Here is a 25,998-nt window from a genome sequence, read left to right as displayed (position 1 = left end):
TAGGGGTATGGAGGGCTTTGGTCCTGGTGCAGCTCAATGGGAGTAGGCAGTTTAAATGGTTTCAGTATAGACTAGATAGGCCGAAGGGCCTGTTTCTGTATTGTATTTCTCTATGACCCACTATACAAAGTGCTTTGTGAGTATCCTCCTGAGACAAATTGCAGCGGTTCAGTACGTCACAAACAAGAGAAAATCTGCAGACGCTGGAAATCCAAGCAACACACAAAATGCTGAAGGAACTCAGCAGGCCAGGCAGCATCTATGGAAAAGAGCACAATCAACACTTTGGGCCGAAACCCTTCATCAGGACTGGAGAAAAAAGATGAGTCAGAGGAAAAGAGTTGGGGGGTTGGGAAGAGAGGGAAAAATACAAGGTGATAGGTGAAACCGGGAGGGGTGAAATAAAGAGTTGGGAAGTTGATTGGTGAAAGAGATACAGGGCTGTAGAAGGGTGAATCTAATAGGAGAGGACAGAAGGCCATGGAAGAAAGAAAAAGCAGGGAGAAGCACCAGAGGGAGGTGATGGGCAGGCAAGGAGATGAGGTGAGAGAGGGAAATGGGAATGGGGAATAGAGAAGGAGGTGGGGGTATTACCGGAGGTTTGAGAAATCGATGTTCATGCCATCAGGTTGGGGGCTACCCAGACAGAATATAAGGTGTTGTTCCTCCAATCTGAGTTGTGGCCTCATTGCAACAGTAGACGAGGCCATGGACTGACATGTGAGAATGGAAAGTGGAATTAAAATGAGTGGCCACTGGGAGATCCCTCTTTTTCTGGCAGACGGAGCGTAGTATAAAGTAAAGTAAAGGTGCTCGGTAAAGCTGTCTCCCAATCTACGTCAGGTCCCACCAATGTACAAGAGGCCACACTGGGAGCACTGGGTACCCCAACCGACTCACAGATGAGGTATCACCTCACCTGGAAGGACTGCTTAGGGCCTTGAATGGTAGTGAGAGAGGAGGTGTAGGGGCAGCTGTAGCACTTGTTCCACTTGCAAGGATAAGTGCCAAGAGGGAGATCAGTGAGGAGGGACAAATAGACAAGGGAGCCGAGTAGGGAGAGTGATCCCTGCGGAAAGCAGAAAGTGAGAGGGAGGGAAAGATGTAAAGATGTGCTTGGTGGTGGGATCCCATTGGAGTTGACGGAAGTTACATTGAATGTGTTGGACATTGAGGCTGGTGGGGTAGTGGGTGAGGACAAGAGGAACCCTATCCCTGGTGGGGTAGCGAGATGATGGGGTGAGAGCAGATGTGTGCGAAATGGAAGAGATGTGATTGAGGGCAGTGTTGATGATGGAGGAAGGGAAGCCCCTTTCTTTGAAGAAGGAGAACATCTCCTACATTCTGGAATGAAAAGCCTCATCCTGAGAGCTGATATGGCAAAGATGGAGGAATTGAGAGAAGGGGATGTCATTTTTACAATTAATTGGAATGAAAAGCCTCAGTACATCAGCTCACTATCTCCTTTTGACAGCTCTGGTGGACAATAAATCCTCACTTTGCAAGCGCCTAATTCAAATCCATACATGAGTTTAATAAAAAAACTTCTTTCCTTTTTATCAATATTGTGATCGTCCTTTCATGACTTTTAAATCACCAGACGTGTATTACAATTGGCAACATCAAAGCTACTACTTTTAATGCTCTGGTTAACCTTGGTTCTGCTACTTCAGTGAGGATTTCATTCCTGGAGGATAAAATCATTTATTGAGACTTATTGTATAAATTTTGATAATAAAGGGCTTTGTTAAGAAGTGGAAAATGTGTTTGATAGTAAATGTTGATTTCCTTCCTCTTTGGCTATTTCCAATGGATAAATTCCCTTTTTGTTTTATGACAGGTTATTACACAATTCACATAATCCTTGGTGCACGTTGCCTTCCTTTGCACACTCTCCTACATTATATTGATCTTGGAGTGTTACATCCAACCGAGCAGTTTGTTACCATGTTACTTGAAGGTAAAAATAATAATTTCTCAGGGCTAAATAAATGATGTATAGGAAAGACTTCTGTTTTGTAACTGTATGCTCAAAGGGGATGTTGTTTGTTTCTTGTAAATGTGATGATCAGATTGGGCTGGATCCCCACAGCCTGTGCTTCTCACCTGACTGCAGTTTTGTTTTCTGGACACAGACATTTGAATAAGCTGGCCTTCTGCACCCAGCAGGCATCCACTGAGGTGAAGTGGGCTCCTCACTTCAAATAAGCCTTGGGCAGCATAACTCATACCCTATCTTCAGAATGTCTTGATAACCTTTGACAACTTGCCAGTTGTTAATGGTTGTACAGACTTTTGAACTAAACTCTGGTAACTGCTGACATTTAAAACATATTGGAATATATTTAACCGGGTAAAAGTGATTGAATGTCAGAGCAGACCAAATGGGTTTAATGGCCTAATTCTGTTCCTATATCTTTTGATTTCATATACTTATATTTCACTTAAATTCCATGAGAATGAATTTTATTCTGTATTTCAAATTTTTGGTTCATGACATGTGAATTTCTAACTGAACAGCCATAATAGAAGGATTACCTGTAGTTGATAGGAAGAAGTACAGTCGACAAAGGGTCTCGGCCCGAAACGTCGACTGTAGTGTCCTGACGAGGGGTCTCAGCCCAAAACGTCGACTGTACTTCTTCCTATAGATGCTGCCTGGCCTGCTGCGTTCCACCAGCATTTTGTGTGTGTTGCTTGAATTTCCAGCATCTGCAGATTTCCTCGTGTTTACCTGTAGTTGATATTTGGTGTGTCTGAAAGGATGCTACTTCCATGTTAATTTTTTTTTGCTGTGTTCTTGTAAATTGTTCCTTGTCAGGCCTACAGTTGATTCCTTAAAATTTGATCTTTTTATTTATGTAAGTTAATTATTTTGTTTAGATGAAATACCGTGTATTTATTCTCCTGCTGCCATTATATACCATTCCCTGCATTCCCAAATAGTTGTGGAACTTTACAACTCAGTAGGAGGATATGTGGTCCCCAGAGTCCACATCAACTTGCCTGGTCTCTCCCCAGATTGTTTTTTTTTACTACTTAAATCACCATTTGCTATTTGTATATTTAGATTGTAATATCCCACATTTTGTAAAATTTTATACAAAAGGCATTGTCTCTGGTACAAAATCATTCTATTTCCTTTTGTATGTGTCGTTTTCATTGCACTTTATTATGTGACTGGTTTGAGATCTTATAATAGTTATGGTTGGGGTGGAACATTTCAAAAGAAATGCGGTTCTTGAAAATGGGAACTACTTCTGTTTTAAATCTCAGGTAGAATTTGCTGCTTTTCATAAAGAAAGTATTACAAATGTTTGGTTGAAGTGTTAATTTTAATTAGTGTATTTTCTTGCTTTCAGAACTTGATGATTCTGAAGTAAATGAAAGATTCAAATTTAGTATTGTAGCAAGAATTCCAGAGGTGGGTGGTGTTCTCAGAGTTGTATTCTCTTCACTTTTTTATTCCTAACTCTCCACAACAATTCGTGTTTTCAAATAGTTCATAAAACACTAAATGAAAAAAAACTCATCCCTGTTATAATGGCTGTAATATACCTGTTTTAATTAAAACTATACATACATTTTCTAAATCTTTCTCATTAACATGGTTACAAGTGAGAGTGGATTATTTAGTAATGTTTGAAAATGTGTTAGAATGGGTGGAGAAATACTTTCAGAACAAAGACAAAATGTTAAAGTTCAGTTAAAAGGCCAAAGAGAGGTTTTCTGGACCAATTTAGAAATTCTAGACCTTTAACACTTGGATTTTGTTTTGGAAAGTTTTGTTGAAGTGTTGTAAAAAGCTTTGGTTTAATACTTGATTTTGAATTGGTGATGTGTTCACTTTTACAGATCATTGAGCAGAAGGTCTGTTCCCTATGGGACCATCCGGTCAGCTTGTCATATGTTGCTAGGAAGTATGTCGAAACATTTCTGAAGAAACTTCCCACGCAACAGGTGCATGGCAAAACCTATTAATAAGTCTTGTTATCTTGCTAAATATTGACATCACCCACCAGCCTCGTCAGTCACATTAATTTCCTCATCCACCTTCTACTTACTTCTCTTCCCTTTCACTGAACTGGGCTTCCTGGCATTTCTAGGAGCTTAATTTTTCCCTCCTTTTTGAAGAGAGCCCCAAAATACATGCTCAATTGAACTGGCATTTCTTCATTCCTGATTGCTTAATTTTTGCTGACTGCTTTGACTCAGAAGCGTGGGTTTACAGTTGTTTGTGGTTTCTGTTCACTGCAGTGTGTCGTATGGGACTTGGAAGTTCAGAGGGCCAGTAATACTGGGCCAAGCACTGTCCAACACAGCCTTTCATTTGGAAGTGCTTTAAGCTTTCATAAAATAGCAACAGTAAATGTAGTGGGCCATATGTGGTATATTTATCTTTGTGAATGTTATAGTCTTTATATATTTGTGGTATTGATTTCTTCCAAATTTATAGCTGCTACAAAATGGATCAAGTCTGGGGTTAATATATTTGGTTGAACTGAAGCTTTCATTTCTTTTAAATAAACTGTTAGAATGGAACTTATCAGCATAAGGCCAAATCAGTGACAGAAATAAGTGAAAAACAGCAGAATTGTCAAGTTTTCTTGACTGCAGCCAACTTCAGGCACATGTAGGATGCACTTTATTAAGGAAGTACTGTAATGGTGTGGTAGGAAAATTAGATATTTAAAAGCCATTTACTTTTGGGATCATTTACCTGAACAGTAATTTTGATATTTCTTTAAATCATAATATAGTTCTTTGCCACATCGTTGGTTAACGTAGTAATTTTTGCCTATATGTTTTTGTAGACATCAAGAAAAAATTCTATTAGGGATCAGACTCCATATGAGTCTGAATTTTTGCCACTGGCTTACCTGGCAAGAGCCTTAACAGAAGTGGAAGATCAAGGCAAGTAATATTGGTTGGCTTTGGTCAGGTTTTGCTTTCTAATGTTCAGGAATGTGAAGGATTAATTTTGTTTGTGTTTTAGTAATAGTGGATGAGTATTTATAACAGTTCTGTGATCCGCAGTGCTACTTCATCCAGGCTCAAATATTGCAACAATGATGGTAGTGAAATTACCTGCATTCCCCGTCACCAGACCAAGTGACAGCTACTTTGGAAATTTGCTCAGCTGCCGTTCATCATGAGAGTTTTGTGGGCAGCGTTTTGAGAGCACTGTCAAGCCCCCTTTACTTTTCAGCTGACTGCAAATTCTAGGCCATTATGTTGCTGTGAATTGGTTTCTCCTATTTTCTTTGGCAGTTGAGGAACATGTATTGGGTAGAAGATGAGAAATTGGTGTTGTCCTTTCTATGGAATGATTAATTTTACAATGTGACACCATTCACAAAACAACATTACTTCCTTTCTCTGTTTAAGCATATATACAAACCTTGGAGTAATTGTCCAATACTGTTAATTAGCTCTTGCTAATTTAATATTTATGAAATATAAATGTTTCACAGCTTACTTGGAACTAATGGTTGCATTGTGATGTGTTTCAACTGTATTAGGTGTATAAAAACAAAGTCAGAATGATTAATGTATTCTCTACACAGAGAACAAAAAATGTCTGCCGAACATGATAGCAATTGAAACTAATCCCGTCTGCTTGAACATGGTCCACATTCCTCTACCCCCCTGCTTGTTCATGCACCTCAAATGTTGCTGTTGTATCTGCATCAGTCACCGCCTTGATAGTGTGTTCTAGCCGCCTCCTGCTAGCTGTGTAAAACAAACAAAAACTTCTCTTGCAACTCTCCTTTAAAATTTCATCTCACCTTAAACCTATGCCTTTAAGAAGTTTACATTTCCATTCCATTGAAGTGGCTAACACGAGGGGACATAGTTTTAAGGTGCTTGGAAGTAGATATGGGGGGGTGGATGTCAGAGGTAGGTTTTTCACACAGAGAGTAGTGAGTGTGTGGAATGCACTTGATAGTCAAGGTGGTAGAGGCTGATACAATAGTGTCTTAGATAGTTACATGGAGCTTAGAAAAACAGAGGGCTATGCAGTAGGGAAATTCTAGAGTAGTTCCATGGTTGGCACAACATTGTGGGCCAAAGGGCCTGTAACGTGCTGTAGATTTCTATGTTCTGGGGAAAAGTGTGACTCACTACTCTATGTAACATTATATATCTACAAGATTGCTCATCAGTCTTTGATATTCCAGAGAAAACAAGCCAAGTTTGTCCAAACTCTTGTAGGTAAAATACTCTACCCTGGCAAACTTCTTCACCACCCTGTCCACTTGTATAGACACTTGCATCCCAAGATCTCGCTGTACATCAGTGCTTTTATAGGTCCTGCTGCTTTCTGTGTACGTTCCTCTTGCATCTGACCTCCCAAAGTACATCACTTCACATTTGTTCATGTTAAATGCCAAGTGAATTTCTCTGGCCAAACTTCCAACTGATGTATCCAGTGACAACCTGTATGTTTCCAATAGTGGGAGAGTCTAGGACCAGAGGGCACAGCCTCAGAAGAGAAGAATGTCCTTTTAGAACAGAGATGAGGAGGAATTTCTTTAGCCAGAGAGTTGTGGATCTGTGAAATTCATTGCCACAGCCAACTGTGGAGGCCAAATTATTGGGTATACTTAGGCCATTTTACCTAAGGACATAGGAGCAGAGTTAGGCTATTCAGCCCATTGAGTCTGCTCTGCCATTCCATCATGGCTGATTTGTAATCCCTCTCAACCCCTTTCTCTTAGACAATAGACAATAGGTGTAGAAGTAGACCATTCGGCCCTTCGAGCCTGCACCGCCATTCTGAGATCATGGCTGATCTCTTGCCTTCCCCCGTAACTCTTAACACCCTGGTCAATCAAGAATCAATCTACCTCCACCTTAAATACACCCAATGACTTCGCCAGCACAACTGTCTGTGGCAATGAGTTCCATAGAGATTCACCACCCTCTGTCTAAAGAAATATTTCCTCATCTCTGTTTTAAATGGACGTCTCTCAATTCTGAGGTGTGCTCTCCAGTCCTGGACTTCTCCACTATAGGAAACTTAAGCATCATAAGGCTTTGATTGTCAATACTCAGAGGAACCATGGCGAACTCCCACATCTCCCGGTGATCCTATGATTTCAGTCTCTGAAGACAACTTGTGGACTGCCTTCATGAGAGTGAACCCAGAAAAGGCATCCGTACTAGATGGGGTATCTGGCCATGTACTAAAGACCTGTGCTGATCAACTGGCTGGTGTGTTCTCTGAGATTTGTAACCCCTTGCTCCGGCAGTGTGTGACACCCAGCTGCTTCAAGCAGGCTTCAATTATAACAGTGCCCAAGAAGAACGTGATGAGCTGCCTCAATGACTATTGCCCTGTTGCACTTACATCCACAGTGGTGGAGTGTTTTGAGAGATTGGTGATAAAACATATCAGCTCTTGCTCGAGAAATAACTTGGATCTGCTCCAATTTGCCTACCGGAGCAACAAGTCCACAGCAGATGCTGCCTCATTGGCTGTTCACTCAATCCTGGAATATCTGGACAGCAGAGATACATATCTCAGGATGCTTTTTTTTATCAACTACAGCTCAGCATTCAAAACTAATTAATGAGTTTCAAGACCTTGGCCTCAGTCCTTCCTTGTGCAATTGCATCCTGGATTTCCCCACTTGTAGATGGCAGTCAGTTCGAATTGGCAATAACATCTCTTCCACGATCTCCATCCGCATAGGTGCACCACAAGGTTGTGTACTTAGCCTTCTGCCCTACTCCCATTACACTGATGACTGTGTGGCTAAGCACAGCTCCAATTTCTTATTCAAGTTTGCCTATGATGCCTCTTGTGGGCTGAATTAAAGGTGGTGATGAATCAGCATTTAGGAGGGAGATTGAAAATCTGGCTGAGTGGTGTCACAACAACAACCTCTTACTCAATGTCAGCAAGACCAAAGAACTGATTATAGGTTTCGGGAGAGAGAAACCAAAGGCTCATAAGCAGTCTTCATCGGAGGATCAGAGGGTAAGAGAGGGTCAGTAACATTAAATTCCTAGGTGATACTATTTCAGAGGATCTGTGCTGGGCCAAGCACTTAAGTGCAATCACAAAGAAAGCATGGCAGTGCCTCTACTTCTTTAGGAGCTTGTGGAAATTCGGCATGACATCTGAAACTTTGACTAACTTCAATAGATATGTAGTGGAGAGTATATTGACTGGCTGCATCTCAACATGGTATGGACACACCAATGCCCTTGAGCGTAAAATCCTACAAAAAGTAGTGAATTCAGCCCTGTCCATAGGAAAAGCCCTCCCAACCATTTGAGTAGGAAAACAGCATCCATCATCAGGGACCCCCACCACCCAGGTTATGCCCTCTCTTGCTTCTGCCGTCAGGAAGGTGGTACAGGAGCCTCAGGACTCACACCACCAAGTCCAGGAACAGTTATTACTCCTCAACCATCAGGCCTTGAATAAAAGGGAATAATTTTGCTCAACTTCACTTACCCCGTTATTGAAATATTTCCCAAACAATGGGCTCACTTTCGAGGACTCTGCATCTCATGTTCTTGATATTAATTGCTATTTATTTACATCTGCAATTGCAGAGTTTGTTGTCTTCTACACTCTGGCTGAACATTCTAGTTGGATGGTCTTTCATTGATTCTGTTATGGTTACTATTCTATAGATTTGTTGAATATGCCCACAAGAAAATGAATGTTAGGTGACATGTATGTACTTTAATAATAAAATTTACTTTGAACTTGGAACATGCAGGAAACATCCACTCTATCTAGACCTTTCAATATTTAATAGGCTTCAATGCGTTTCCTCCCCCTCATTCTTCTAAACCCCAGTGAGCACAGGCCCAGAGAAATCAAATGCTCCTTACATGTTAATCCTTTTGTTCCTGCAATCATTCTCTTGATCCTTGGGACCCTCTCTAATGCCACCAGATCTCTTCTTGCATAAGGACCAAAACTATCCGCAATACTCCAAGACCAGTCTGACCAATGCCTTATAAAGCATTAGCATTGCATCCTTGCTTTTGTATTCTAGTCCTCTCAAAATGAATGCTGACGTTGCATGCGTCTTCCTTACCACCGACTCAACCTACAAGTTGATTGTTAGGGAATTCTGCACAAGGACTTCCTGGTCCCTTCGCACCTTGGAATTTTGAATTTTCTCCCCATTTAGAAAATAGTCTATGCCTTTATTCTTACACTGCCACTTCTTTGCCCATAGCCCCAATGTGTCTAAGTCCTTATGCAGCCACCTTGCTTCCTCAATACTACCTGCCCCTCCACTTACCAGCCACAAAGCTATCAATTCCTTCATCCAAATCATTGACATATAAAGTGTAAAGAAATGGTCCCAACACTGACCTCTGCAGCACACCACTAGTCGCCGGCAGCCAACCAGAATAGGCCCCCTTCATTCCTGCTGTTTGCCTCCTGCTAGTCAGCCAATTTTCTATCCATGCTAGTACCTTTCCTGTAATACTATGGGCTCTTATCTTGTTAAGCAACTTCATGTACAGCAGCTTGTCAAAGGTCTTCTAAAAATCTAAATAAAGAACATCCATTGACTCTCCTTCATCTGTTCTGCCTGTTAATTCCTCAAGTAATTCCAATAGATATGTCAGGCACGATTTCTCCTTAGACAATGCTAATTTCAAAAGCTCGCTTCACCCTAGCACTCCGCAGGTTAACTGGTGACAGCTTTTTGAGACCTGCTGTCTGGGGCCACGGATGAATAACCACAGCAGAGTAGTCCCAATGTGAAATGCTGCTTTCAGGAGGATTAAAATGAAAACCTCTATCCCTGCCTATGAAGATGGAAAGGCAGGTGACTACTAAGGGAGTTCTACCTTTTATGTTACCATCTGATGTATGAGAACCCCAGAAGAACTTCCTGAAGCTTAGAAATGACAGCATAGAACAATACAGCCCAGTAACAGACCTCCTTTGGCCCACAGTGCAAAACACCAAGTTAAACTAAGTCTCTATTGACTCCACATGATCCACATCCATTCCCTCCATTCCCGGTATATGCATGTGTCTGTCTAAAAGCCCTTTGATTTGTAACTGATCTACCAGCAGCATGCAGATTTCTAGAATTTTTTAAACAATTTGTTAATATTTAGAATATAAACATTTGGTAATATACTGTAGTCTTATCTGAATTTTGTTAAATGTCAAAATAGCATTACTCTAAAATGTGACCATGGATATGGAGAAACTTACATAGCAACGTGGTGAATGACAAATTTTAAGGGGCTTATGAAGCTGCAGGATTGATGAGAAGGAACTTCTGAGGTTAGCATTTTTGTGTTTTCAGAAAATATTCAATTAGATGTTGCACAAGTGTTATATACAATACTGCCTGTGAGATTGCATATTGAGGATTGGATAGGAACAAGAAAAGGGTTTGGGCTGACAACCTGTATGTAATAGATTGCGAAGATGTGCACTTGGGCTTTTTACAATGTGTGTTAGTGAATGTAATGCTTCCAAGTTTGTTAACAATGCAGAGTTAGTTGTGTAGAAACTATGAAGAAATAGAAACAGTACAGATTTTATGAAGGAAGGGGACAGATTGAATAATATGTGGTGTAGTATGAATTTATAAAGCAATACTTTGCCTTTAAAAGGTGGGGGGGATTAGTAACCTGCAGGTATAGCAAGCAATCAGAAAGGCTGTTAATCTCTGTGTTAAGCGTTGAAGAAAAAGTGTAAGCAAGTCCTGATGAAATGGTGCATGGCTGTGTTGGAATGTATATATATTTAGTTTTGTTCACAGAGGTTCAGAATAACTTCTGGGATGAGAGGATATTTTATGAAGAGATAGGGATACAACATGGTAATAGGTCCTTCCGGTCTGACAATGCCACCCAATTATAATCATTTGACCAATTAACCTACTGACCTGTACTACTTAGGAATGTGGGAGGAAACCCACATAGTCACGAGGAGAACATACAATCTCCTTACTGGTGGCGGCTGTAATAGTCTTAGGCTAACCACTAAGCTACTGTGCTGCTCCATTCTATTCTATTTGAATAGAATATAATAACTCAATATATTTTAGCATTCAAGAATAAGATTTTTTTTGAAGTATGTGCTAATTTATAAGTGGGCTTGATGCGGAGATGTGGAGTCCATTAGGAATGAGATGTGTAGTGACTTCAGTTAAAGGTAGTGAACTTCTGGAATTCTTTAGCCCAGAGAACTGTTGAAGCTCAAGCTTGAATCAAGCCCAGGATTGGCTGAATTATTTTAAAGTGATTGATAACAAAGCAAGAAAATGAAATAATATAAAAATTCAGTCATGATATTGAATAGCAACACAAGCTTAATGAATGTATTTCTTGTTCTTATAACTTTTTGCATTTAAAGATGTTTTTCAGTCTTACTTGCCACAATAACGTGATAGGTAATGTACTCCATGGCAACAGTGCAGGCAGCTCTACCCCCTATGTCCATTATATGTATTGTTTTCCCTTGCAGAATTGGACTCATTTGGAGAGCCAGAGAATGTGGATACCAAGTTTGTGGAAGAAGTAGCATTGAAACAAACATTAATTCTTCTTGGCCTTGAAAATAAATAGAATGTAAGTTTACAGTTGTAAAGATCCTTCAAAGGATAATAGACAATATTTGTATATTTGCTCATGCTAAATGTAAAGTTATAAATAGACTTTGATGGCTTAATGATTTTTTACTTTAAATTTTTTTTTAAAGATACAGCATGGAACAGCCCCTTCTGGCCCACAGAGCCACGCCGCTCAGCAACCCACCTATTTAACACTAGCCTAATCACAGGACAGTTTACAATGACCAATTAACCTACTAATCAGTACATCTTTGCATTGGGGGAGGAAACTGAAGCATCCAGAGGAAACCCACATGGTCACGGGGAGAAAGTACAAACAGCTTACAGAAGGTGCAGGAATTGGACGCTGAACTCCTAGGCTCTGAGGTGTAGTAGCATCGCGCTAACTGCTACGCTACAGTGGCGCCCACAGATAGAAGACATTGGGCAGATTGGCTCTTTAAGAAGTAGGTATAGATTCCATTCAGTTGACATTATTAATTTTGCTTGCAATTGTTGATACAACATTTTTCAGTTTTCAAAAGGGACAACTGCTTGTTCGTTCTATCAGCCAGCTTATATACAAGTACTTAGTGGCCCTGTCTGACCTTTAATCGCAAATAAAGGAGTATGTACAATTTTAGAATCATAGAAAAGTACAGCACAGAAATAGACCCTTTGGCCCATCTAGTGTGTGCTGAACTATTTAAACTGCCTACTCCCCTCGGCCTGCACCGGGACCATAGCCCTCCATACCCCAACCATCCATGTACCTATCCAAACTTCATTTAAACATTGCAATCAAGCTTGCATGCATCACTTGTGCTGCCACCTCGTTCCATACTCTCACGACCCTCTGAGTGAAGAAGTTTCCCGTCATGATGCCCTTAAACTTTTCATCTGTCTATACCCCTCATCATTTTGTGTACTTCTATCAAATCTCTCAATCTTCTACATTCCAATGAATAAAGTCCTAACCTATTCAACCTTTCCTTATAACAAAGGTCCTCCAGACCCAGCAACATCCTTGTAACTTTTCTCTGTACTCTTTCAACCTTGTTTACATCTTTCTTGTAGATAGGTAACCGACACTACATGCAATGCTCCAAATTAGGCCTCACCAACATCTTATACACTTCAACTTATCATTCCATTTACTGTACCCGATACTTTGATTTAAGAAGGCCAATGTGCCAAAAGCTTTCTTTATGACCTGATCTACCTGTGCTGTCACTTTCAATGAATTATGGACCTGTATTCCCAGATCTTGTTTTGCAACACTCAGTGCCCTACCATTCACTGTGTAAGACCTACACTGGATGGTCCTACCAAAGTGCAGCACCTTGCACTTATTTGCATAACATTCCATCTGCCATTTTTCAGCCTAATTTTCCAGCTGGTCCAGATCCCGCTGCAAGCCATGATAGTCTTCCTTGCTGTCAACTACATCCCCAGTCTTGGTATCATCCACAAACTTGCTGATCCAGTTAACCACATTCTGATCCAGATCATTGATATAGATGACAAACAATAATGGTCCCAGCACTGATGCACTAGTCACAGGCCTCCAGTCAGAGAGGCAACCATCTACTACCAATCTCCGGCTTCTCCCGCAAAGCCAATGTGTAATCCAATCTACTATCTCATCTTGAATATCGAGTGACTGAACCTCTTGACCAACCTCACATCCGGGACCTTGTCAAATGCCTTGCTAAAGTCTATGTTGACAATATCAACTGCCTTGCCTGCATAAGCTTTCGTGGTAACTCTCTCTAAAAAAAGTTATGATTGGTTAGATACGATCTACCACATACAAAGGCAAACTGAGTATCCTTAATCAGCCCATGTCTATCCAAATACTCATATATCCAGTCATTTAGAACACCTTCTAATAACTTTCCCAGTACTTATGTCAGACTCACTGGCCTATAATTTCCTGGTTATTTTTAGAATATTTTGTAAACAGTGGAACAACACTGGCTATCCTCCAATCCTCTGGTACCTCACCTGTCACTAAAGATGATGTAAATAGTTCTGTAATGTCTTTGATTGAAGCATTTAATAATGAAATTTGCCTATTCTTGTTTGAGGCATTATTCTGCAGAGTTTCTTTGTTCTAACAGATGAAGTAGATACAAAATAGTTTTCACTTTAAAATACTGAGGAATGACAAGAAAAAACTGCACCTAGTGTAAAAGAACCTCTTTTAAAGATCATTCTACTTGTGTTAATCTGATCATTTATAAAACTGAGGGGCATAGATAAGGCAAGTAGAATCTTTTGCCCGGGGCGGGTAAGTCTAGAGGGATAGGTCACAGGTTTAGGGTGAGGAGAGAAAGATTTATGAGTAATCTGAGGAGAGATTAGAGAATTAGGCAGTGCTGTTGGCATGGGTGAGGGGAAGTTGAGGGTGCCCATTTTTGTGATTACATTAATATAAAATATTGCTGATGTTTATTTTGATTTAGTGGAGTGTACAGTATGTTTGATGAAGTAATTTACTTAAAGGGCAGAAGGACGTAATATATTGTGCTATTTGTAATATAGGAATTACAATTTGTAATATAGGATGTCGAAATTTAGTTTTATTCCATTAATGCAATATATTTAGTCAATAAATATAAACCTTTTCTTAGCTTAAAGCAGGATAATGGACATAGATGCCAGGAAATGTATACTGATATTTTCAAAGAACTATGACTGTCACTGTTATTTGGAAATGGTTATTATAAAAAGAACTTTGCAAAAGGAAATGGCCGTTTTATCTGCATTGACATTTTCTATTAATAACACCTTTTAATGTTTTTTATCCAATTGTGGTTTAATGTCACTTTAATATGGCTGAGGATAAGGTGCTCTATACTAAGTAAACTTGTTTATTTTCAAGGAATAACATTTTTAAATGTTTCAGCATGTGAAGCCTAAGCCCAAATTAGATCACAAAACATTACAAACAACCCACTCATCTGCCTCACCTGTGCCTCCTGGCCACTTCAAAATTCAGAGAACTTAAGTAGAAGTAAGTCAACATTCGAGGGAAACCTAAGAGAAGATTAATGTTTCTCCCTTTTGGTATACACTGCATTGAGAGATGAACATCTACTGTTTGCAGGAATTGAACTTGTAGGTCTTCTCTGAAGTTCTTCTAATACAAGTTTGTAATTTAGTTCACATTGTACATTGGTACTAGTGTAAATGTAAGTTATTGTTGTTCAAGTCAAAAGAGCATAACAATTAGCTTGACGTTATTACAGCTTGAGGTGTCAGAGTTTGGAGTTCTGTGCCAATGCTGCTTGTAAGGACCTTGTGCATTCCTCAGTTTCCAAAGTTGGACCACTGTAGGTTAATTGGTCATTGTAAATTGGCCTGTGGTTAGGCTAGGGGTTAAATTGATGAATTGCTGGACAATGTGCCTCCGTGCTGCATCTCTGAATAAATAAAATATATCAGGATATTGAAAATCAAAACATTGCAGATGCTGGAAGTCTGAAATAAAAACTAGAACTTTATGGTAAAACTCAGCTGGTCAGTCAGCTTCTGTGGAAAGAGAATTAACATTTTGGGTCAAAGATCCTTTGTAAGAACTAGGAAAGAGACAAAACAAGTTAGTTTTAAATTGCAGAGGAAGTTAGGGAGGTGTGGAATTGGCTATGATAAAGGAAGTATCCTAGATTGGAGGCCTTCATTACCCTGCTGATTATTTGTAGAGGCCCTCTAATCAATTGATTCACCGAGGCAGTTAGAGGAAAAGAACATGAACAAAACCATGAGATAAGGATGGCTAGTGAATGAGGATACAAACAAAAGGAAGTGTAAGAGTGCAACATCTAGGGCTGTAAAGTATATCCAGGTCAGGCTCTGCTAATGGAGAGAAAAACAGTGCCAATATCACAGATGTTGTTAGTAAACCTTCTCAATAACCTCTATTCATTATGAATTACTGCTCTTCTTCAATTATATTGTATTTCCGAAAATCTCTATGATTAATTTCTTAATGCATACTTCACAGAAATTTATTACCTGATGAAAATGGTCAAAATTACAAAAATTTTGTTAACTTTTTATTTTGTTATAAAGATTGCTAGAGAAACTATGCAACCTTGATACAAAACTCACTTAGTAACAAAATAGATGTGGAATTTTAAGGTTTTAATTGTTTTGTGTTTTATTTGTTTAGTATACAAATCAATTCCGCATTCTATTCATTAGGTTCTATAGAACATGGCACAGTAATTTACTAAAGATTGATCACATACCACAATAATGAAATACTTTTAGTGTAAGAGTTAGTTTTTACCTGTTGGCATCTTGCATCTAAAGTAGCAAATTTCAGTTGTAATCAAAAATATTAAAATTAATTCAGGAAAATTAATTTCTGTCTGTTACTTGTTTAATCATTGTAAACTCAGTCAAGTATCACAATCTAAATATAGAAATGATTAATTATCTAGCAGATTTTACAAAAACATACATCTTATGTATATAATAATTTCAAATGTTTAATGAACACTGCTTTGAAGAAGGATTTTATTACTATAACTGGATACACAACATCATATTTCAATTGGTTTAATTACTGGTTTTCTATAATGTCGCATGTGTGCACTGTGTTCACTGGGTTTAAAAGGAACCATTTTCCCATAAGGACGTGGAAGAGGAAGTTCGGAGTCACAATCTGGGATATATGCATTTGGCCTTGGCTCAGCTGTTGTGTAGACTCCATTTGGCAATATGTGTCTCTCCTCCTCTTCGGTTTCCTAATTTAGGAACAAAGTCAATGGCTTTTATATCAGATGCTGATCAATATACAAATATTTACTGCAGACTGGAAATGAGAATACGCCTCTTCCAGGAAGCCTCAGTCATGTAAAACTTGTGATCTCCTCCCACTCTAGTAGCCTACAATTTACCTTACATGTCCTTACTCAGGGATTTTTATACAAAGGTTTTTATGCTTTATTAGAGTCATTATTAAGACCTGATATTAATATATTCTCACAACAAGAGAACCCATTTGGTCATCGTGGCTCTCAGAACAATTCTCTTAGTTCTATTCCCATATACTGTATTTTCTATGTCAACTATTTGTTCTCACATGCTCTCATTAACTCCTTATTCATTTGCCATCTATTAACACTCAAAGTAACTTACAGTAGCTAATTACCCTAGCAACCAGCACTTCTTGTGAAAAAGAAACTCATACACAGGGGAAAACTTACACGATCTTAGAGAGAATGTGAAACTCCATTCAGAAACTATTAACCCAGTTGCTGGAGATGAGTGACAGCAGCACCAGCTTCTTCACCACTCTTATGGGAGTAGATTTGATGATTTAAGTGCTGGAATCAAAACTGCATGCTGTGTGCCCTTAAATGTACATTCTGCTGTGGTTTAGCTGTATCTTTATTTGCATTTTTCCTTTGCATGATAGTTTTTCTGATAGCTAATAGAATCAGCTGGATTTGTACCTTGGATTTCATCATTATCTCCAGTTTGTTTCTGTTTTCTTTGTTCAGTATTTTCAGCCACTCGTTTTCAAACTCCTCACTGGGTGCCAATCCCTGCTCCATTCGTAGGTGGCATGCCTCCAAGAACTGCTGCTTATCCTTGACGCTCTGTTGGAGTTGTATGGTATTGGCTTGTTGCATGGACAGCTCTGAGACCACAGCCATCATCTTCCGTGTAACGTCCTTAATCTTCCCTTGGATTTCATTCATCTGCAGATTTAGATTTTAATTTAGATGAAAATCCCTCCGAAACAATCATTAAACTTAAGAAAATGACATTATTGAAACATAAGATCAGTCATTACGTGGATAAATGAGCATTTTACACAATGGTTGCCTCTTAGTGTTGCTGGCTATAATAAACACTTGAAATTGTGAGCAATTTGAATGGCAATGCATTTGAAGACAGAGTTCAGAAAGACTTGGCTAGCAGAGAATCCTTTAGCCTCAAGGCAAAACTTGAGTGTACTGGATCAAATCCCAGCATGTGAGGCAGTGAGAAACTAATCAAACAGCTACAGATGCTGAAAATCTGAAACAAAACTAGAAAACGCCAGGAACACTTGGCATCGGTCAAAAAGACTGAATGTTTTCCCAGTTTTAATCAAAGAGCTCTGCTTGTACACCAAAATTAAATGTGGGCGTTCCATGTGTCATCAGTAGTTAGTTAATGCTGCATCAGCAAATTACTGGCTAAGACAGGACGACAGGGTTTCCAACAGCAGATTTTGTGGCTGTGAAAGAGATGCCAGGATGGTGTATTGCCTTCCAGGTGTCAGAGTCAAGTTTGTCTCAGCGGCTGTAGAACATTCTCAAGAGGGAGGCAAAGCAGCCAGAAGACTGTGATGCATATTGGCACCAATGACATAAGTAGAAAGGAGGACGAGGTCTTGCACAGTGAGTATAGTGAAGTGGAAAAGAGACTGAAGAGCAGAACCTCAAAGGTAGTAATCTCTAGATTACTTCTGGTGTCAGGATAGAAAAAGAAAGACAACAGAAGAATGTGTGGTTGAGGAATTGGTGCAGGAGGCAGGATTTCAGCTTTTTTGGATTATTGGAATGTCTTCTGAGGCCGGGACAACCTGTACAAGACACATCTTAGCTCGGGTGGGGGGGGGGGAGGAAGGAAACTGATATTCTTGATGAGAAGTTTGCTAGTGCTACTGAGGGTGATTTAAACTAGTTAGCAGGGAGATCAGAACCAGAGCACTGGGTCAAAAAGTTGAGGGATCGGGTGGAAGGTAGATGTCATGACCAGTAAGAACAGGCAGGAGCAAGGTAATAGACAGAATGAGAAGGAGTGCTTGAAATGTGTGCATTTTAATGAGCATTGTGGGTAAGGGTGATGAACTTAGAATATGGATCAGTACATGGAACTATGATCCTGTCTCATTTTTGAGTTCTACCCATATAGATTCGATAGATGAGCCCTCATTGTATTTCCATAACGGAAACTTGGATTAGAGAGGAAAGAAGTGGATGCTTAATATTCCAGGGTCTTGATCTTTTAGATCGGATAGAGAAGGAGGTAAAGAGGTGGCTGGGGGGAGAGGTGGATTGAGAGTTGTGCTAATCAGGGACAATATTACAACTGCACTCAGAGAGGATATAATGGAGGGCTCATCTATTGAATCTATATGGGTAGAACTCAAAAATGAGAAAGGAGCAATCATTCTGATGGGATTATAACTACAGAACCTCCTCCCCAGTAGCTCCAGGACATTGAGGAAACAGATTTGCAGGCAGATTAGGAAAATGTGTATAAACAACAGGGTTGTTGTACTGGGTGACTTTAAATTCCTAATAGAGACTGAGGACTCCTTAGAGCAAAATGTTTAGATGGGGCAGAATTTCTGAGGTGTATCTGGAGGGTTTCTTAAATCATATGTATTGTTGATAGTACAACAAAAGTAGGGTAATGAGCCCAGCCAGGTAACTGACCTTTCAGTGGGAGAACAGTTAGGAAACAGTGATCACAACAACTTGCGTTTTAAGACAGCTATGAATAAGAATAAATTTGAACTTTTTGGGAGAGTTGGAGCAGGGCAAATATGAGAGTATTAGGCAGGAACGAGGAAGAGTGAAGAGAAAATGAGACAAACAGAATAAATATTTTTTCATCAGTGGAAGAAATGCCAGAAATTTGAGACAGTCAGGGGACAGAAGTGAGTGTAGTCACTATTCTTAAAAGAATAAGAATGCTGCTGGGGGGCGGGGGTTTAAACTAAATTTGCAGGGGGCAGGGATCCAGAATGTGAGAGAGGATAGCGAGATGAAGTATAAAGGACAGGTGGGGACTACACAGTTCCGGAATATTAAGTGTGAAGTAGAGAAAGGTGAGGCGGAACGAGTGATAAGGAGGATACATGTGCAGAGGGATGGTCTGACGGAGCATGGAGTTAAATGTGCAGAAAGAGTAAGTAAATTTAGGAAGGACAACAAAATTCAAGGGGCATATGGCCCTGTGAGAGTTCGGGGAGCTGGGTTATGCACAATAGGCAGCGATTTAAACAGAGAGAGGAGAAATGGGTTAAAAATTCTATATCTGAATGTGTGAAGTGTCAGAAATAAGGCGGATGAGCTTGAAGCTCAGGTGCGAATGGGTAACTATGATGTTGTTGGGTTAACGGAGACATGGCTGCAGGGGGATCAGACCTGAGAATTGAATGTACAAGGGTATACGTGCTATTGAAGGGACAGAAAGGTGGGCAGAGGGGGTGGGGTGGCCCTGTTAGTGAGGAATGTGATTCAGTCCCTTGCAAGGGGGAACATAGAATCAGGAGAAGTAGAGTCAGTGTGGATAGAACTGAGAAACAGTAAAGGCAAAAAGACCCTAATAGGTGTTATCTACAGGCCCCCAAACAGTAGCATGGATATTGGGTGCAAGTTGAATAGGAGTTAACGATGGCATGTGGCAAAGGGGGATTTCAACATGCAGGTGAACAGGGAAAATCAGGTTGGTACTGGACCCCAGGATAGGGAGTTTGTAGAGTGCCTACGGGATGCATTTTTGGAGCAGCTTGTACAAGAGCTGATCAGGGATAAGGCTATTCTGGATTTAGTGTTGTGCAATGAACAGGATTTGATAAGTGATCTTGAAGTAAAGGAGCCATTAGGAGGTAGTGACCATAATATGATAAGTTTTTATCTGCAAGTTGAGAGGGATAAGGGCAGATCTGAAGTGTCAGTATTGCTGTTGAACAAAGGAGACTATGGAGCCATGAGGGAGGAGCTGGCCAAAGCTGACTGGTCGGATATCCTAGCAGAAAAGACAGTGGAACAGCAATGGCAGGTATTCTTGGGAATAATGCACAAGGTGCAAAATCAGTTCATCCCCCGGAGAAGGAAGGATTCAAAGTGGGGAAAGTGGCCACAGTGGTTGACAAAGGAAGTCAGAGATAGCATAGCATTAAAAAAGAAGTATAACAGAGCTAAGGTGATTGGGAAGACGGATGATTGGGAAATTTTTAAGGGGCAACAGAACTTAACTAAAAAGGCTATACGGGGAGAAAAAATGAGGTATGAACGCAAGCTAGCTAGGAATATAAAGGAGGATAGCAAAAGTTTTTTTAGGTATGTGCAGAGAGGGAAGATGGTTAAGAACAATGTTGGGCCCTTGAAGAATGAATTGGGAGAAATTGTTATGGGAAACAGAGAAATGGCAGACGAATTTAATAAGTACTTTGGATCTGTCTTCACTAGGGAAGACACAAGCAATCTCCCAGATGTATGGATGGGCCAAGGTAATAAGGTAACAGAGGATCTGAAACAGATTGACATTAGGAAGGAAATGGTGATGAGTAGACTGATGGGACTGAATGCTAACAAATTCCCAGGCACAGATGGTCTGCATCCTAGGATACTAAAGGAGGTGGCTCTGGAAATTGCAGATGCATTGGTGATCATTTTCCAATGTTCCTTAGATTCAGGATCAGTTCCTGAGGATTGGCGAATGGCTAATGTTATCCCACTTTTTAAGAAAGGAGGGAGGGAGAAAACAGGGAACTATCGCCCTGTTAGCCTAACATCAGTAGTGGGGAAGATGCTAGAGTCCATTATTAAAGATGAAATAGTGGCATATCTTGATAGCAGTGATAGGATTGGGCTGAGCCGGCATGGATTTACCAAGGGCAAATCATGCTTGACTAATCTATTGGAGTTTTTCGAGGATGTAACCAGGAAGATAGACGCGGGAGATCCAGTGGATGTGGTGTACCTTGACTTTCAGAAGACATTTGATAAGGTACCACATAGGAGATTGGTGGGTAAAATCAAAGCTCATGGCATTGGGGGGAGGATATTTCCATGGATAGAAAACTGGTTGGCAGATAGAAAGCAAAGGGTAGCAGTGAATGGGTGTTTCTCGGAATGGCAGGTGGTGACTAGTGGGGTGCCACAGGGCTCGGTATTGGGACCACAGCTGTTTATGATTTACATCAATGATTTAGAGGAAGGCATTGTGAATAACATCAGCAAGTTTGCTGATGATTCTAAGCTGGGTGGCAGTGTGACATGTGATGAGGATGTTAGGAGAATTCAAGGTGACTTGGATAGGCTGGGTGAGTGGGCAGAAACTTGGCAGATGGCGTTTAATGTGAATAAGTGTGAGGTTATTCACTTTGGGAGCAAGAACAGGAAGGCAGATTATTATCTAAACGGTGTGGAGTTAGGTAAGGGAGAAATACAAAGAGATCTAGGAGTACTTGTTCATCAGTCTCTGAAGCTGAATGAGCAAGTGCAGCAGGCAGTGAAGAAGGCTAATGGAATGTTGGCCTTTATTACAAAGGGAATTGAGTACAAAAGCAAGGAAATCCTTTTGCATTTGTACAGGGCCCTGGTGAGACCACACCTGGAGTATTGTGTGCAGTTTTGGTCTCCAGGGTTAAGGAAGGACATCCTGGCTGTGGAGGAGGTGCAGCGTAGGTTCACTAGGTTAATTCCTGGGATGTCCGGACTGTCTTACGCAGAGAGGTTAGAGAGACTGGGCTGGTACACTGCTGGAATTAAGGAGATTGAGGGGGGATCTGATTGAGACATATAAGATTATTAAGGGATTGGACAAGATAGAGGCAGGAAATATGTTCCAGATGCTGGGAGAGTCCAGTACCAGAGGGCATGGTTTAAGAATAAGGGGTAGGTCATTTAGGACAGAGTTGAGGAGGAACTTCTTCTCCCAGAGAGTTGTGGAGGTGTGGAACGCGCTGCCTCAGAAGGCAGTGGAGGCCGATTCTGTAGATGCTTTCAAGAAGGAGCTAGATAGATATCTTATGGATAGGGGAATCAAAGGTTATGGGGACAAGGCAAGAACCGGGTATTGATAGTAGATGATCAGCCATGATCTCAGAATGGTGGTGCAGGCTCGAAGGGCCAAATGGTCTACTTCTGCACCTATTGTCTATTGTCTAAAAGACGCTTGGGAAGCTGTAAGGACTGAAGGTAGATAAGTCACCTGGACCAGATGGACTATACCCCAAGGTTCTGAAAGAAGTAGCTGAAGAAATTGTAGAGGCATTAGTAGTGATCCTTGAAGAATTACTAGATTCTGTAATGGTTCCAGAGAACTGGAAAATCACAAATGCCACCTCTCTTTAAGAAGGAGAAAGGCAAAACACAGGAAATTATTCCAGGAAATTAGCCTGACTTCAGTGACTGGTAAGGTGTTAGATTCCATTATTAAGGATGAGGTTTCAGGGTACTTGGAGGTACATGATAAAATAGGCTTAAGACAGCATGGTTTCTTCAAAGGAAAAACTTGTCTGAAAAATCTGTTGGAATTCTTAGAGGAAAAAGCAGGCAGGACAGTTGTAGGAGAATCAGTACATGTTGCTTACTTGGATTTTTAGAAGGCCTTTGACAAGATGCCACATTTGAGGCAGCCAAAGAAAGTAAGAGCATATGGTATTAAAGGAAAGATACTAGCATGGACAGAAGATTGGCCATCTGGTAGAAGGCAAAGAATGGGAATACAGAGGGCCTTTTCTGATTATCTATTGTGACTAATGGTGTCCCGTGGAGACTGGTGTTGAGTCTGATACTTTTCATGCAATATGTTAATAATCTGGATGATGGAATTACAAACAAGAGAACATCTGTGGATGTTGTAAATCTGAACAACACACACAAAATGCTGGAGGAACTCAGCAGGCCAGGCAGCATCTATGGAAAAAAAGTACAGTTGACATTTTGGGCTGAAACCCTTTGGCAGGACTGATGGAGTTGATAGTTTTGTGGCCAAGTTTGTGGATGATACAAAAATAGGCGGAGGAACATGGTAGTGTTGAAGAAGCAGGGAATCTGTAAGAGAACTTGGACAGATTATGAGAATGGTAAAGAAGTAGCAGATGGAATACAATGCAGGGAACTGTATGGTCATGCACTTCAGTAAAAGGAATAAAGGCAGAGACTATTTTCTAAACAGGGAGCGAATTCAAAAATCAGAGGTGCAAAGAGATTTGGGAGTCCTAGTGCAGATTTTCTAAAGATTAACTTGCGGGTTGAGTTATTAGTAAGGAAGATAAATGTATTGTTAGCATTCATTTCCAGAGAACAAGAAATTAAAAGCAGGATGTAATGCTGAGGCTTTATAAGGCATTAGTCAAAATACATTTGGAGTATTGTGAGCAGTTTTGTCCCCATTATCCAAGTGTTCCACTGCCAAATGCACTGAAGCATTCATCTAAAGCTGTGACTGCTATTGCGGATTAACGTAAATGAACTTTTGCCAGTATTGCCAATATTTATATATCCATCAGCTAGAGGCTATAAACTGATTCTGGACTCTCAGCTTGCCTCGCTGTGCCAAATTGGCAACCGTATAACACCACCAATACAAAGGTTGTGAGGAAGATTTGTTTTGGTTGGGAATAGGAGAGGAGGGAAGATGAAACAAGGATGGGTATAGTTTAGGGGAAGGTGGGAGTTGTAGGATGGAACAGGATGGGAGTCCAGGGTTGGAGTGTGAGAATTGTCTGGAGATTATGTTGGCATCAGAGCACAATGCGTTGTGAGAAAAGTAATTGATTCTGGAATAGGAGTTGAGTGGAGCTGGGAATGAATGTTTGGAATGGGAGCAGATTGAGGGCGTGAACTAGGATTAAAGAAGGACGGAGGCTGAGAAGGGGGAGTGGAACTGATGCATTTAAGAGAGTAATGCAGAGTGCAATATTTGTATTTTTTTTCAAAAGTGAATAATTGATTTCAATTTAAAAAAGCATATTACAAGATATTTCTATTAAGTGACTTCAAAGTAGCTTTGCAATCAACACATCAATAATTTGAAATACTTTTCTCTGAGTACAATTCAATATTGAGAAGTTTAGTGTTTCAGTGTACCTTCTTAGCTAAGGTGAGTGTGTCCTCTTTGCCATTCATTGCTTTGACACTAATTCGTTCAGTAAGGCGGGTCACTTGTTCAAGGATTAGATCTTTCTCCAATAATTGCTCCTCCTTTCCTGCCAGTTTCAACTCCATCTACAACAACGGAGAAAAAGACTGAATTAATGAAAAGAATCAGAAATAAAACAATACAACAAGTGAATGTACACTATAAATATTGCAATATTTATAAATAAATATAAATGGATTCTTTAAGGTTGTCAAAGCCAGGTAGTGGGGATAAGGTCCAACTACTTATTAAATGCTCCCAGTGGTGGACGTCTCAAATAGCCTCTGACAACCAAGTCAACCTCCTGACCTTTATGTGTGGCTTAGCTACTCCACTGGTAGGCAGCCGTCGATCCCAAGGGATTGTGGGTTTGCGCATCTGGTGGACTGTGTCCTCTCCAGGGTGCAAGCCTGGGTGGGAAGATTTGAAGAACCAGCTGTTGCCCATGCAGTGAGTTCCCCCTCTCCACGTCACTGATGTAGTCCAAGGAAGGGCAAGCGCTGATACAGCTTGGCACCAGTGTCATTGCAGAAGTTACCAGAGTGAAGTTGTAAACAGCATCAAACTGCCTTAGGGACCCTGCCTCCAGAATTCTTCCTCAGAGTTTACTCCTGAAGTCTTTCCCATGTGTGGGTATGGCCATAAGGCAGCGGAGGTTTAACATCAGAGTTTTCCTTCTCCAAGGTGGGTGCCATACAAGGCTAATGAACCCCACCTGCCCAAGGCTTAGCTACTAAGCCCAACAGAACTGTTTCTACTGACAGTGAGGGGCAAAGGTGGGTTACTGGCACCTTAAAACCAGTCTCTTCGGTTTTGTTAACTGTGGCACATCTAGAAGGAAAACTTGGATTTCAAATCTCCACTGCCATGTGGCTGTACCCACTCATTGGGAAAGCTCCAGGTGTAAACCCCAAGGAAAAATCTGGATTTGGAGTCCCTGAGGCAGTCCTATGTTGAGTTCAGCTCCTGTGAGTGGCAAACTCTATTGGTTTCTTCCGTTCCTTTGGATTCATCAGCTGTGTGGAAAGGGCAGCCTGCTGCGTGGGCAACAGTTTACTCTCTGTATCATACAGCCCTAGTTTGCATATCACGTAGACAGCTAGGATGCAACATTCATGGTCAACCCCGTCAAATAGAGGGCCTTTTTTTTTACAATGCAACATGCATCATGAAAAATAAAAGAGTATTATTCAGAATGTTAGTTTTTGAGTTCCCAGCACTTTAAAATATTTTACCAGTAGAAGAATAAATAAACAGAGGGACCAGTGCGATGATGAAAGCAGAATTGGGTGTACATTTAGTAAATTAAAAGTTAAACCATCTTGGCATTTTTGTTCTAGACCAAGACCAAGACAAAATGATAAATGCTGCACTTGATATAGCAATGATTAACATGGGTAAGCTAGGAGCCACGGGAATGTCATTGATAAATCCATGAAGGAATTAGTCTGAAACTGCTTTTCTCAATAGTTAGGATTAGAACATAACACCACGTGAAGTGACTGAGGTAGAGCTTTGATGCTTAAAACAATAAGTACATGGGAAAAAA

The 25,998-nt window shown here is 40.4% G+C and overlaps 2 protein-coding genes across 3 annotated transcripts in view; one reads left to right on the top strand and one right to left on the bottom strand.

Annotated features, from left to right (window-relative positions):
- The window catches only part of gsap (gamma-secretase activating protein), a 91,196-nt gene extending 75,525 nt beyond the window's left edge, over positions 1-15,671 (top strand). The window contains exons 27-32 of the mRNA XM_072241622.1: positions 1,841-1,960; positions 3,363-3,424; positions 3,856-3,960; positions 4,815-4,914; positions 11,474-11,577; positions 11,708-15,671. Coding sequence (XP_072097723.1) covers positions 1,841-1,960; positions 3,363-3,424; positions 3,856-3,960; positions 4,815-4,914; positions 11,474-11,574 — 488 coding nt within the window. The 3' untranslated portion in view covers positions 11,575-11,577; positions 11,708-15,671. The remainder of the gene's footprint in view (positions 1-1,840; positions 1,961-3,362; positions 3,425-3,855; positions 3,961-4,814; positions 4,915-11,473; positions 11,578-11,707) is intronic.
- Positions 15,671-25,998, bottom strand: part of ccdc146 (coiled-coil domain containing 146) — a 125,010-nt gene continuing 114,682 nt past the window's right edge. Inside the window, exons 15-17 of one of the 2 annotated variants that reach the window (XM_072241621.1) lie at positions 24,398-24,535; positions 17,027-17,275; positions 15,671-16,315 (exon numbers count right to left, since the gene is read on the bottom strand). In XM_072241621.1, the coding sequence (XP_072097722.1) occupies positions 16,112-16,315; positions 17,027-17,275; positions 24,398-24,535 (591 nt within the window). In that variant the 3' untranslated portion in view covers positions 15,671-16,111. The remainder of the gene's footprint in view (positions 16,316-17,026; positions 17,276-24,397; positions 24,536-25,998) is intronic. The other variant, XM_072241620.1, reaches the window with a different exon arrangement.

This window comes from Mobula birostris, chromosome 23 (assembly GCF_030028105.1).
Source record: "Mobula birostris isolate sMobBir1 chromosome 23, sMobBir1.hap1, whole genome shotgun sequence".
NCBI lineage: Eukaryota > Metazoa > Chordata > Chondrichthyes > Myliobatiformes > Myliobatidae > Mobula > Mobula birostris.
Note: the sequence above shows the minus strand (reverse complement) of the source record. Positions and strands in the feature narration are given on the sequence as shown.